Source organism: Pogoniulus pusillus, chromosome 11 (assembly GCF_015220805.1).
Source record: "Pogoniulus pusillus isolate bPogPus1 chromosome 11, bPogPus1.pri, whole genome shotgun sequence".
NCBI lineage: Eukaryota > Metazoa > Chordata > Aves > Piciformes > Lybiidae > Pogoniulus > Pogoniulus pusillus.
This window is the reverse complement of record NC_087274.1, coordinates 12792695-12805644: the sequence shown is the minus strand read 5'-3', so window position 1 is coordinate 12805644 and position 12950 is coordinate 12792695. Positions and strand designations below refer to the sequence as shown.

The window sequence follows — 12950 nt, the reverse complement described above, 5'->3', positions numbered from 1 at the left end:
AATCTTCTCCTGGCTTTGTCTTGCTAGGCCTGCTGTTAGGACAGCCCCTGCACTGCTTGACACTAATAGAGATCAACATATGGCTCAAGTGTGTGTGAATAGCTAATTAATAATTTACCCCAAATCCTCTTAGAGTTTGTGAGGATTGATCAAAGTTTATAAGCTGAAGAAATGTGGACTGAGAACTGGTTCAGCAGGTGAGCCCACAGGGTGGTGCAGTCTAGCTGAAGGCCAGTAATTAGTGGTGTAGCCTACGGGTCAGTGCTGGGTTTAACACTTCATTAATTGATGGATGAGGGGGCAGAGAGCACCCTCAACCAGTTGGCAGATGACACCAATGTGGGAGGAGTGGCTGATGCACCAGAGCTTGAGCTGCCATCCTCAGGGATTGAAGCAGGCTGGAGAAATGGGCTGAGAGAGACCAACTGAAGTTCAGCATGGGAAAGAATCATCATAGAATGTCAGGGGTTGGAAGGGACCTCAAAGGCTCATCCAATCTAACACCCCTGCCAGGGCAGGATCACCTCTATCAGATCACACAGAAATGTGCTCAAGTGGGCTTTGAATATCTCGAGAGAGGGAGACTCCACAACCCCCCTGGGCAGCCTGTTCCAGGGTTCTGGCACCCTTACAGGGAAAAAAATCCTCCTCATATTTAAATGAGGCTTCCTATGCCTCAGCTTCCACCCACTGCCCCTTGTCCTGTCACTGGGCATCACCCAGCAGAGCCTGGCTCCAGCCTCCTGCCACTCACCCTTTATAAACATTGATGAGGTCACCTCTCAGTCTCCTCTCCCAGCAGCACAGCCCCAGCTCCCTCAGGCTCTCCTCCTAACAGAGATGTTCCATTCCCTTCAGCAACTTTATGTCTCTGCACTGGACTCTCTCCAGCAGTTCTGTGTCCCTCTTGAACTGGGGGACCCAGAACTGGACACAGTACTCCAGATGTGGCCTTACCAGGGCAGAGCAGAGGGGCAGGAGAACCTCTCTCAACCTACTATCCACAGCCCTTCTAATCCACCTCAGAATGACATTGCCCCTCCTGGCCACAAGTGCAAGTTTCTGGCTGGTCAACCTCTCATCAACGAGGACCCCCACATCCTTTTTAACTTTGCTGCCTTCCAACAGATCAGTCCCCAGGTTCTGCCCTGAGGGAGGAACAGCCCCAGGCCCCAGGGCAGGATGGGGATCACCCATCTGGAAAGCATCTTAAAATGTGTTTAAAAACATAATGGTAGTGCTTCTGGGCCCTTCAGTTCAAGAAGAACCTCAAGAAACTGCTAGCAGGAGTCCAGTGCAGAGCCACAAAGATACCGAAGGCAACGGAACATCTGCTGAGGATGCAACATCTGAGAAAAGGCTGAGAGAGAGAAAACTCAGTTCAAGAAGGACCTTAGGGAACTGCTTGAAAGAGTTCAGCACAGAGCCACAAAAATGCTGAAGGCAGTGGAACATCTCCCTGCTGAGGAAAGGCTGAGAGAGGGAAAAGTTTTTTTACTCTGAGTGTGCTGGAATCCTGGAGCAGGCTGCCCAGAGAGCTTGTGGAGTCTCCTTGTCTGGAGAGATTCCAACCCACCTGGACATCATGACCCTGGGCAAGCTGCTGTGGGTGCCCTGCTTTAGCAGATTGGGTGGTCTCCAGAGGTCCCTTCCAATGCCACCATGCTGGAGCTCTGGGATTTTCTTGTATTAAAGGCTCGATGCAGGAGGCTCCTGCCCACAGCCATGCCAAGGGTCCTTTCAGCAGCACTTCTGATTTGAAATGCCTGTCTGTGAAGCTCCCCACGATAGTTGTGGGTTTTTTAATGTCATCTTGATCTTCCAACCCCCCTGATTAAGACAAACCTTGCTAACAGTGAGGAAGGAAGGAAGGAAGGAAGGAAGGAAGGAAGGAAGGAAGGAAGGAAGGAAGGAAGGAAGGAAGGAAGGAAGGAAGGAAGGAAGGAAGGAAGGGAGAAAGAGAGAGAGAGAAAGAGAGAGAGAGAAAGAAAGAAAGAGAAAGAGAGAAAGAGAGAAAGAGAGGAAGAAAGGAAGGAAGGAAGGAAGGAAGGAAGGAAGGAAGGAAGAAAGAAAGAAAGAAAGAAAGAAAGAAAGAAAGAAAGAAAGAAAGAAAGAAAGAAAGAAAGAAAGAAAGAAAGAAAGAAAGAAAGAAAAAGAAAGAAAGAAAGAAAGAAAGAGAAAGAAAAAGAAAGAAAGAAAGAAAGAAAGAAAGAAAGAAAGAAAGAAAGAGAAAGAAAAAGAAAGAAAGAAAGAAAGAAAGAAAGAAAGAAAGAAAGAAAGAAAGAAAGAAAGAAAGAAAGAAAGAAAGAAAGAAAGAAAGAAAGAAAGAAAGAAAGAAAGAAAGAAAGAAAGAAAGAAAGAAAGAAAGAAAGAAAGAAAGAAAGAAAGAAAGAAAGGAAGAAAGGAAGAAAGGAAGAAAGGAAGAAAGGAAGAAAGAAAGAAAGAAAGAAAGAAAGAAAGAAAGAAAGAAAGAAAGAAAGAAAGAAAGAAAGAAAGAAAGAAAGAAAGAAAGAAAGAAAGAAAGAAAGAGAAAGAAAGAAAGAAAGAAAGAAAGAAAGAAAGAAAGAGAGAGACACTTATCCTCCAATGCATAATAACAAACTGGGACTAAAAGCTCTCTGTGTAAAACTGTGAGGAAGCCAGGACCTGATGCAGATGTGGGAGCTGGACTCTTTTAGTCCAGATGTGCTGCTGAAGGGCCATGCACGCTGAGGATGAGGGAGGTTGTCAGTGGCGTTATTGCAGCACATCTGCGCTATGGGATGGGGGAGTCGCAGTTGTCTGAGGTGGCTTGCAGGCAGGAAGCAGCAGGGATTTCAGGCTCAGCCACAGGATGGCGCTTGCCTACAAGAAATCAGCCCAGTGTGGCTGCAGCCAGAGGCCCTTTGGCACAACCCCCTGGAAAAAAAAGCATCAGAAGAAGGCTGAAGGAAGCACATCACGGAAAGGCTGATGTCTTTTTTAATCCTGCCGAGGTGAGGAGGGTTGGAGCGTTGCCTTCCTCTCTGGAATCAATGAATTAGCATCTCCTGTAGGTATGAATGCTCAGCACTGGCAAGATGCTACAGTCAGCAGAGCTGACATGAAGCCACCCATCAGGGCAGAGCTGCATCAAGTCCTCCTGTGATGGGCTTTAGCTGAGCACAGTGGGGACAAAGGTGGGAGCTGGGCATCAGAGATGCATTGGAAGGGAACTGACCTAAGGGAAGATGTCACAAATGGGATGTGAGCTCACTTCTGAAGGTAACTATGGGTAGCTCATTTTGATATCTTAATTAACTTCTGGATTCAAGTGCCCTCTCTGAATGCTTGGCCTTTGGGTGTGCAACCTGGGAGGCCTGCGAGCAACACTGGTGCTGTGCAGGGCACGATACAGCCTCAAACAGAGAGAAGGGCAGTCAGAGGGGTGGCAAGAGAGCTCAGACAGTTTGGTTGCAGGCATCATTACTGTTCTACTTGTGCCATGTCCAAACTGTAGGTAATATCATCCTAGTGTGGTGACACTAAACTGAGTGTCAGAGTCATTCTTTTTGTGTAGTTGGAGAAGTGCTTCTGAGCAGAAGGTCCTGTTGACTTAAGTGCTGGTTACAGCTAGAACAGGGGAAGTGTGCCTGACACTTCACAGTGAAAAGGAGCAAGAGAGTACTAAAGAGACAATAAGAAGGATATAAAGAAGAAATTGAGGGTTTATATCATGTTTATCAGTCACAGCTTTGAGTTGCCTGGGAAATGGTACATTGATTTCAGCCATTGCCTTCAGAAATGTGGAGGGTACCAGTGTGTGTGTCCAATCTCTTTGCCCTCTGTGTTGGGGGTGAGTTCTTGTTTCAGTGGTTGAATTGACCACAGCATCCTCAAGTTGCATCAGGGAAGGTTTATGATGGGCACTTCAAGGCAAGGTTGGACGTGGCACTTGGTGCCATGGTCTAGCCTTGAGCTCTGTGGTAAAGGGTTGGACTTGATGATCTGTGAGGTCTCTTCCAACCCTGATGATACTGTGATACTGTGAAAAATTTCTCTGCTGCAAGAGTGGTCAGGGATAGGAACAGGCTGCCCAGAGGGGTGGTGGAGTCTCCATCCCTGAAGGTGTTCAAAAAACGTGTGGACATGGCACTCTGGGATGTGGTTTGGTGCCTGTGGCGCTGTTGGGTTGATGGTTGGACTGAATGAACTTAAGAGGCCTTTTCCAACTGAAGTGATTCTGTGATTCTGTCCTGTGTGGTTACCAGCACCAGCGAGCCTCCCGTAAACGCTCACCTAGAGCAGCCAGCAGGGACAGCCTGGGGCTGCCACGGGCCAGCGAGCGGATAAAGTGCACTTGTTAACTAGGCAGGAGGAATGAAGTGGTTAATACCGTCCTCAAATTGATGTCAAAACAAAACTCTCTGCAGGCAGTCTTGAGGAAGATGTTTTACTTCTTCGTGGCTGGATCGTGCACCCTGCCGGCGCTGCACGACCCCCGGCCCCAGCCTGCGCTCCCTGCCGCCTGCCAGCGTTGCAGGACCCCCAGCCCACGCTCTCCGCTGCCTGCCGGTGCTGCAGGACGCCCGTTCCCAGCGGCGCTCCCACCCGCGCCCCGCCGCACTCGCAGCCCGCACCCGCAGTCCCGCACTCGCAGCCCCGCACTCGCATCCGCATTCGCACTCGCAGCCCGCACCCGCAGCCCCGCACTCGCATCCGCATTCGCACTCGCAGCCCGGCACTCGCAGTCCCGCACTCGCAGCCCGCACTCCGCCCCCGCGGCCGCACTCCGCCCCGTGACGCCAGCGCGGGGGGGCGCGGGGGGGGCGCGGGCGGCCACGTCTCCCGCTGCGCGCAGGCAGCGCCCATGCGCAGGGCGGGCCGAGGGGCCGCGGCCAGCCGCCATTGGCCGTTGGCAGCAGCGTCAGCGGCAGGCGGAAGGCAGCGGCTCCCACCATGCTCCGGCAGGTGAGGGGCGGCGGGGCCGGGCCCGGGGCCGGGCCGGGGGCAGCAGCGGCCGGGCTTGGGTGCCGGGGGTGCGAGATGCTCTCTGCTGGCGTGGGCCCGCGGGACTGCGCTGCCGGGGGACCTGCTGATGCTCTGTAACGCCTGGCTTACGTGTGCCGCCCGAGAGCCGTTGCGGCAGCGCTAGGGGAAGAGGAGCGATCGGAGCCCGGAGCCAGCCGTGTCCTGGGCAGCATCCCTAGGAGTGTGCACAACGGGGGCAGGGAGGGGATGCTGCCCCTTGGCTGTGCGCTGCTGAGGCCGCCCCTGCCGTGCTGGGAACACCTCTGGAGTCTTCAGCACGGACAGGGACCTGTTGGAGCGGGGTCGGAAGAGGCCGCAGCAATGCTGGCAGGGCTGGAAGCCCTTTGCAGCGAGGCCAGGCTGAGAGTGTTGGGCTTGTTGAGGCTGGAGAAGAGGAGGCTCCAGGGACACCTTCTGGTGGCCTTTCTGTGCTTCAAGAAGGAGATCAGAAAGCTGGGGACGGAGTTTTGAGCAGGGCCTGTGGTGACAGGACAAGGGGGAATGGTTTGAACCAAAGAACTAGGCCGAGAGTGGAGAGAAGGGAGAAATATTTGCCCCTGAGGGGGGTTAGAGCCTGTCCCAGGTACCCAAGGGAGGTGGGCAATGCCCCTGGATTCTTGGAATGACCACAGGTCAGGTTGTCTGGGGCTGTAAGCAACCAGCTCTGACTGATGATGTCCCTGCTGGCTGCAGGGGAGTTGGACTGGATGATCTTTCAAGGTTCCTTCAATTCAAACCAGTCTGGGATCCTGTGAAAATGATTATTAGGTGAGAGCACTCAGCCATTCTTGTGCCGGTGGTGTGATGTTTCTGCAGGGTCTGCAGCAGAAGTGCACCCTGTCTGTAAAAAGGAGTAATTCCAAACCTGCTAGCAGTACGTTCAGTGAAATGCAGGAGGATTCGAGTGCTGTCTGACACGAGAATAGCTTTGTTACAAAAGGCAGTAAGCTTCCTGGGAGGAATGAAGAATAAAAGGTACTAGATGTAGGTGAGAAGTTAACTGCCTGGGTGCAGAAGGGAGCCTTGGGCTCACACTGTGCGTTTATGTGGTTGTCACAAATCAAAACAGTGTTTTGGTTTGTGTGTGTGGTTAAATCTTGACATTCCTCCCTGTCCTTAAGGTGAGCGTCCTGGGTGATCAAAACTCTCCCTCTTCAAAAGAGGAAAGCAGATTGTTTGTAACCCTCTGTCTGTTTGCCACTTTAGGACAGCAGTGATGACATTGAAGATGTGTCTCTCTTTGATGCAGATGATGATGTATCCAGGAGATCCAGAAAGTCAAAAATAAGGTCAGTGGTCGTAGAGAGAGAGTTCCTTGAGGAGTCATATGCAAAAGGGGAAGGCAGATACCCTCTTTGTTTGTTTGTTTGTTTGGAAGTGATGGAGAATAACTTCTGAGTAGCTGAAAGAGCCAGTTTCAGCAGCTCAGCTGGACCTGCAGGTCTGTGTCCTCCTGCTCAGTTTGTGTTTGTGTTCCTTTCTGTAAGGCATCTACACTGATACAGCAACTCTGTACCAGGATGCACTCACTTTGTGGAGTGGTGCTTCTGGGCTAGGCTGTTACCTCTTCCTCAGTCTTTGTTCTTGAGTGTGTTTGGTGCTGCCCTGCTCTCCGTGTCCTGGTGTTGCTGTTCCAGCCACCTCTGTCCTGGTTCTGCCCAAATTCTTGCCAGAGGTGCTGTGGTGACTTCAGCCCTGTACTGTCTCTTTCTCACCTGGAAACTGCTGAAATCAGACAGAAGGGCAGGTTTGCCACGTTGAGAAGTGTGAGCTTTCCTTCTGAGGAAGCTATTTACTCTGACAGAATGTTTTTCATTTACCCCTTTGAAATGGCTTTGAACACCAGGCAAAGCTCCCTGTCCTCTTTCTCTCCAACTCCAGTCGATGTGGCCGCACACAGAATGCATCTTTGTTCCAGCGAGCTGCTGGCCAGTGTAGTTCCCATATTTGCATCAGTAGGGCCACGTTGGGATGCTGTGAGTTGATGTGACATCACTTGGCAGTGTCAGTTCTCTGAAGTGCTTTCAGCCTTGTCTGAAGGAGCTGTGACTGTGCTGTGCTTCATTCCAGGCACCCAGTGGCGTCCTTCTTCCACTTGTTCTTCCGAGTCAGTGCTGTAGTTGTCTATCTGCTCTGTGAGCTCTTAACTAGCAGCTTCATTGCCTGCATGGTGACAATCATCCTCCTCCTCTCGTGTGACTTTTGGACCGTTAAGGTATGTTCCTCTTGTGCCTCTCGTTCTCTTCATCTTACTATGTAAGAAGAGTTGAACAGTGGTGGTCACAGCAAAGAATCACAGTGTGTTAGGGGTTGGATGGGACCTCTGGAGATTGAGTCCAACCTCCCCTAACAAAGCAGGATCACCAGGGCAGGTCACACAGAAACACATCCAGGTAGGTTTGGAATCTCTGCAGAGAAGGAGACTCCACAACCTCCCTGGGCAGCCTGCTCCAGGGCTCCAGCATCCTCACGACAAAGAAGTTTCTCCTCATAGTGAGGTGGAACTTCTTCATGTTTTAAAGCATATACCCATTGTTCCTTCTCCTGCTACTGGGCACCACTGAGCAGAGCCTGTCCCCTTCAGCTTGACACCCACCCCTCAGATGTTTATAGACATTAAAAAGATCCCTCCCAGCCTTCTGGAGACTAAACAGACCCAATTCTCTCAGTCTTTCTTCAGAGAAGAGATGTTCAAGTCAGTTCTTTATGCCTTGCACACAAAACTGCTCTCAGGTACTCTGGTGTATTGAGAAGTGTTATGAAATAATACCTCTTAAATATCTCTGAACCTGGTTTCTTCCTGGAAACCAAATGGAATCATAGAATCACTGAATCAGTCAGGGCTGGAAGGGACCTCAGGGATCATCCAGCTCCAACCCCCCTGCCATGGGCAGGGACACCTCACACTAAATCAGATTGCTCAGAGACCCATCCAGCTTGGCCTTAAAGGCCTCCAGGAATGAGGCTTCCATCTAGAGAGATGAAAGGTATCCAGGGAGGCTGTGAATACCCCCTTGAGTGACCTGGTCTAGTGGGAGGTGTCTCTGCCAATGGGAGTCAGGTTTGGAACTGGATGAGTTGTATATTCATAGAATGGTTTGGGTTGGAAGGGACCTTAAAGATCTTCCAGTTACAACCCTCCTGCCATGGGCAGGGACACCTCCTGCTAGCCCAGGCTGCTCAAGGCCTCATCCAGGCTGGCCTTGAACACCTCCAGGGAGGGGCCATCCACAACCTCCCTGGGTTCCAGTGGCTTACCACCCTCACTGGAAAATAATTATTCCTAATATGGTCTTCAAGGTCCCTTCCAGCCAAACCATTCTATGAATCTATGTATCTGACAGGTTTTCTTTGAAGGTAGCACAGGCTTCATCAGCAGATCGCTTTCAAATCACCAAGAATATGCCTCACCAAGAGTTAAAGCTCTTCTGAACATATCAGAAAACAGAATGTTGTGGACATAAGAGCCTTGAAATCATCTTCCAAATATGGGGCAGTTTGGTACCACTAAGAATAGCCCCAAACAGCTGAGTTTTGCCAATGCTTTGGTTTTGGTCAGCAGAAGATCTGAAGCTGGTTGCTGCTGTTCTCTTTCAGAACATCACAGGGAGATTGATGGTTGGCCTTCGCTGGTGGAACCAAGTGGATGATGATGGTAGAAGTCACTGGGTGTTTGAAGCTAGGAAGGTAAATCCTTCAAAGTCTTTTAATTGTTTCTGAACTCCCCTGTTAATTAGCATTTATCTTTGTGATAGCTGATTGCATGATGCAGGTTCCAGCGGCAGATCTGTGACCATGGGCACATGGGCTGCTGCAAGATCTTTGTGGCTGAGCAGTTCTTTAACAGTTCTCATGGTGCATTGATCTAGTTGAATATAAGTACCCTAAAAGCTCCACCTAGAATGCAGTGAAGGTTCCCATGTCACAGCAGGAAGTTTTCTGATGTCAAGTTGGAACAGCTGAAAACTTGGAAGTTTTATCTCCTGTGGAAAACTACTGGAAATAGGAAGAGAGGTAGAGCCTTGCTCATGGCTCTTGCTTTGCCTTTGTGATAGTGATGCCTTCTGCTGCCTCTCCAGCAGCCCATCTGTCAGGTTTTACCTTTCTCATCCCTATCTCTTATGCCTGTTGCTGTGAAGATAGCAATGTGCAGATCTGGAGCAAGGCAGAGATAGTTTCCTAGCTTTGGGAAGTCTGCAGTGGTGTAGGGCTTTAATTTAAAGCTTTCTCCAGCCAAGTTTATGCCCTCACTACAGGCTCTGTCTCAAAAGGTTGCCAGTTTAGAAAAGCTATTTTGAGGGAGAGGTGGGGAAAAGTAGCTTGACAGGTGATGTTGTGAATGTACCCATAAGTTGTTAACCCAATCCAGATGTTTTAACTGTTAGAGGAGGGAGTCCTTGCTTGGCATCTTCTGAGAGCTGTTGGAGTGAGTTCAGAGTAGGCCACAAAGATGATCCAGGGGCTGAAACACCTCTGCTGTGAGAACAGGCAGGGGGAGCTGCAGTTGTTCAGCCTGGAGAAGAGAAGGGGAACCTTAGAGCTGAAGGGATCCTACAGGAAGGCTGCAGAGGGACTTTTCATTAGGTGAGAGGGAATGGTTTGAAGCTGAGGGAGAGCAGAGTTAGACTGGATCTTAGGAAGAAAGCCCTTCAGTACAAGGGTGGTGAGGCTCTGGAACAGGTTGTTCAGGAAGGTTGTTAATGTCCACCTTGAGGGTGTTCAGGGCCAGGTTGGATGAGGCCTTGAGCAGCTGAGCCTAGTTGAAAGGTGTCCAGGCTCATGCTGGGGAGGTTGGAGTAGGCAATCTCTGATGTCCCTTCCAACCTGTGCCATTCTATGATTTTGCTTTGTAAAGCTTTTCTGAAATCATCAGGGAGCTGGGGCTCACTTCTCTGTGTGTGCAAAGGGAAAACCCTGCCTGGATGCTGGGAATATTAATCTTTAGTTCTGCCTGAAGTTCAGGTTGTGCAGTGCTTCAGAGGGAGAAAATGTGACCCCTTGGGCTATTCCCAAGCTCCATAGCTGAACTGTGCAGTAAATGTCCTGTTCCACAAACTCTTTTAACCCCAAGCTCTCTAAGAGGATTTGGTGCTGTTGCCTGATAGGAAATTGACAGAAGTGTCTCTTTAAAAGGAAACATTCTCTGTTGCAGGAAAAAACTTCCTGATGTAGAAACTGACCTTGAAGGCACTCAGTACTTGTGTGGAGGCAAAACCCAGGGGGCTTGTAGATCACAAAATCTCAGCATGGTGGGGTTGGAAGGGACCTCTGGAGGTCATTAATCCACCTCCACCTCTGCTAAAGCAGGGCAGCCACAGCAGCTTGCCCAGGAGCACAATGCCAAGCTGGGGTTGGGAATCTCTGCAGAGAAGGAGACTCCACAACCTCTCTGGGCAACCTCCTCAAGGCCTCCAGCACGCTTATGCTACAGAAGTCCTCCTGTTCAGATGGAACCTCCTGGTTTCCAGTTTGTGTCCTTTTCTCCTGCACTGTGTTTAAGGCCAATGTGATCTGTACAATGGAGCAGCCTGTTCATCTCCATTTCCTTTCTGTTTTTAGGCATCAGCACAGAGAAGTAAAACCTCATCAGAAGCAGAGTCCAGAATTTTCTGGTTGGGTCTAATTGTCTGTCCTATCATCTGGGTGATCTTTGCCTTCAGTGCTCTCTTCTCTTTCAAAGTGAAGTGGCTGGTGAGTGGATCCTTCAGCTAAGGTCCTGTGTCTGACAGGCAAGGTGCTGTCAATCACTGACTGTGTTTTCCTTTGTCTCAGGCAGTGGTGGTGATGGGAGTGGTGCTTCAGGGAGCCAACCTTTATGGTTACATCAGGTGTAAAGTGGGTAGCAGAAAGAACTTGACAAGCATGGCCACCAACTATCTGGGGAAGCAGTTCTTGCGGCAGGTGAGATCTCCAGGGCTTTGGAAAACCTCTGGGCACACTTCTCTCCATCAGTTTGCTTCCCACCTGGGCCATCAAAAGAAAGGCTAAAAAGGCCTTTTCTGTGTAGCTCTGCAGAGGGAACCTTCACACCTTGCGGCTCTGTTAATTTGAGCCCCTTCAATGAGTAACTTGCTACTTATTTGCTTCAGGTTCCATTTGCTTCATCATGAGTTTGTATTTGCTGGTGCCAGGGGCAGTTGCTACAGGAGTTGATGGATTGTGGCTGGTATGTTGGAAATAAGGACCACAGTGCATGTGAAATGATTATGGATGAGCTGCAGCTCTTGGATACCAGGCTGCTGGAAAACTCTTTTCAGTGCACTGCTCCCTGCTCAGGCTGTGCTGGCCACAGCACCGTAGAATCACAGAATTGTCAGGCATGGAAGGGACCCCAAGGATCATCCACTTCATCCCCTGTGCCACGGGCAGGGACTCCCTCCACTAGATCAGGTTGCCCAGAGCCACATCCAGCCTGGCCTTAAAAACATCCAGGAATGAGGTTTATACCATCTCCCTGGGCAACCTGTTCCTGTGTCTCAGCATCTTCATGGTGAAGAAATTTTTTCCTAATGTCTACTATAAATCTCCCCCCCTTTAGCTTGGATCCATTCCCTCCAGTCCTGTCACTGCCTGACACCCTAATAACTGCCTCCCCAGCTTTCTTGTAGCCCACTTCAGAACCTGGAAGGCCACAGTAAGGTCTCCTTGGAGCCTTCTCTTCTTTGTGCATCTGGAGGGATGAGCTGGATTTTCTCATGCTTCCAACCAGTTTTTCTTGAGGTCCTTTTCTGCCCCAGTACTGGGTTTTCTTCTGTCCATAGGTCCCTGCAGCACAGCCATCCCCTGCTTTACTTGCAGGCTGTGATTTAACATCTGTTTTTAGCAGGTTTCCTGGCTGTATTGCACAGACAGCTCTGCTCTGGCTGCCACAGGTTCACATGTGTTTGCTGGAATTACTCTTACCAGTGTGATAGCAGCTCACTGATAAATCTTTCTTGGCAGCCTGTGCTCTTGTCCTCTTCTGTAGCTGGCTGCAGTTCTGAATGCTTTCACAACTGCTGTGGTTAACCAGAGTTCTAGACCAGGCTCAGCCTCTGGCAGAAACCACTGTCTTGCCCCAGAGTCCTGGCAGTGAGTCACATCATGGAATCCCAGCAGGGTGGGGATTGGAAGTGACCTCTGGAGATCAGCCAGTCCAACCCCCCTCTTAAAGCAGGGCACCCACAGCAGCTTGCCCAGCATCACAATGCCCAGATGGGTTTAGAATCTCTCTAGAGAAGGAGACTCCACAGCCTCTCTAGGTAGCCTGCTCTAGGCCTCCAGCACCTTCTCAACAAAGAAGTTTCTCCTCCTGTTCAGGTGGAACCTCCTTGCTTCCAGTTTGTGCCCATTGCCCCTTGCCCTGTCACTGGGCACCACTGACAAGAGTCTGGCCCCAGCCTCTTGCCCCCTACCCTTTAATTAGTGTCTAGCACTGAGGAGATTCCTGTTCCACTTTGCTTCTTTTCTTCATTTTTTTTCTTCTCTGTCTCCTGCAGACTGTGGCCAAAGAGGACCAACCAGCATCCTGAGCTGTGTGGAAGCCTCAATTCAGGCTGGATTCTCAGTAGTGGACAGCAGAGAATGTTGCTGTGACCTTTAGATCTGGGAGCTGCATACCTGAGGTGTGAATTAAAAGAAGTAAATAAATTGTTGAAGGCTTCAGGTTAACCCTCCTGGCAACTTCAGTTTTCCGTTAGGAGTTTGTGTTTCAGTCCTTTTCTTCTTTAGGTTACTTAAATTAGACTTAATTTGTCTCCAGTTCATTTGTCTCCAGTTCAAATTAAAGCAGATTCTAGATGGCTCTCCTACAGGTTTGGGTCTGCTGGATGAATTCAGAGGAAATTGCTTGGCATCCTTCTTCAGAAACACCGAGCAGAATCTAAACCTTCTGCTAGCCAACAACTCCTGCAGCTCCTCCAGCACCTGGTGCCTCAGCTGGTTCTGGTTGTGGATGTTGCTGTGTTTTGCTCTGGTGGGAG

At 50.0% G+C, this 12950-nt stretch overlaps 1 protein-coding gene across 1 annotated transcript; it reads left to right on the top strand.

Annotated features, from left to right (window-relative positions):
* The first annotated feature begins 4882 nt into the window (after nucleotides 1-4882).
* On the top strand, nucleotides 4883-12656 carry TVP23C (trans-golgi network vesicle protein 23 homolog C). Its single transcript, XM_064151104.1, has 7 exons — nucleotides 4883-4929; nucleotides 6196-6278; nucleotides 7060-7204; nucleotides 8587-8676; nucleotides 10549-10680; nucleotides 10762-10890; nucleotides 12468-12656. The coding sequence occupies exons 1-7, from the start codon at nucleotides 4918-4920 to the stop codon at nucleotides 12498-12500; spliced, it is 624 nt and encodes a 207-aa protein (XP_064007174.1). The 5' UTR covers nucleotides 4883-4917; the 3' UTR covers nucleotides 12501-12656.
* Nucleotides 12657-12950: the final 294 nt, after the last annotated feature.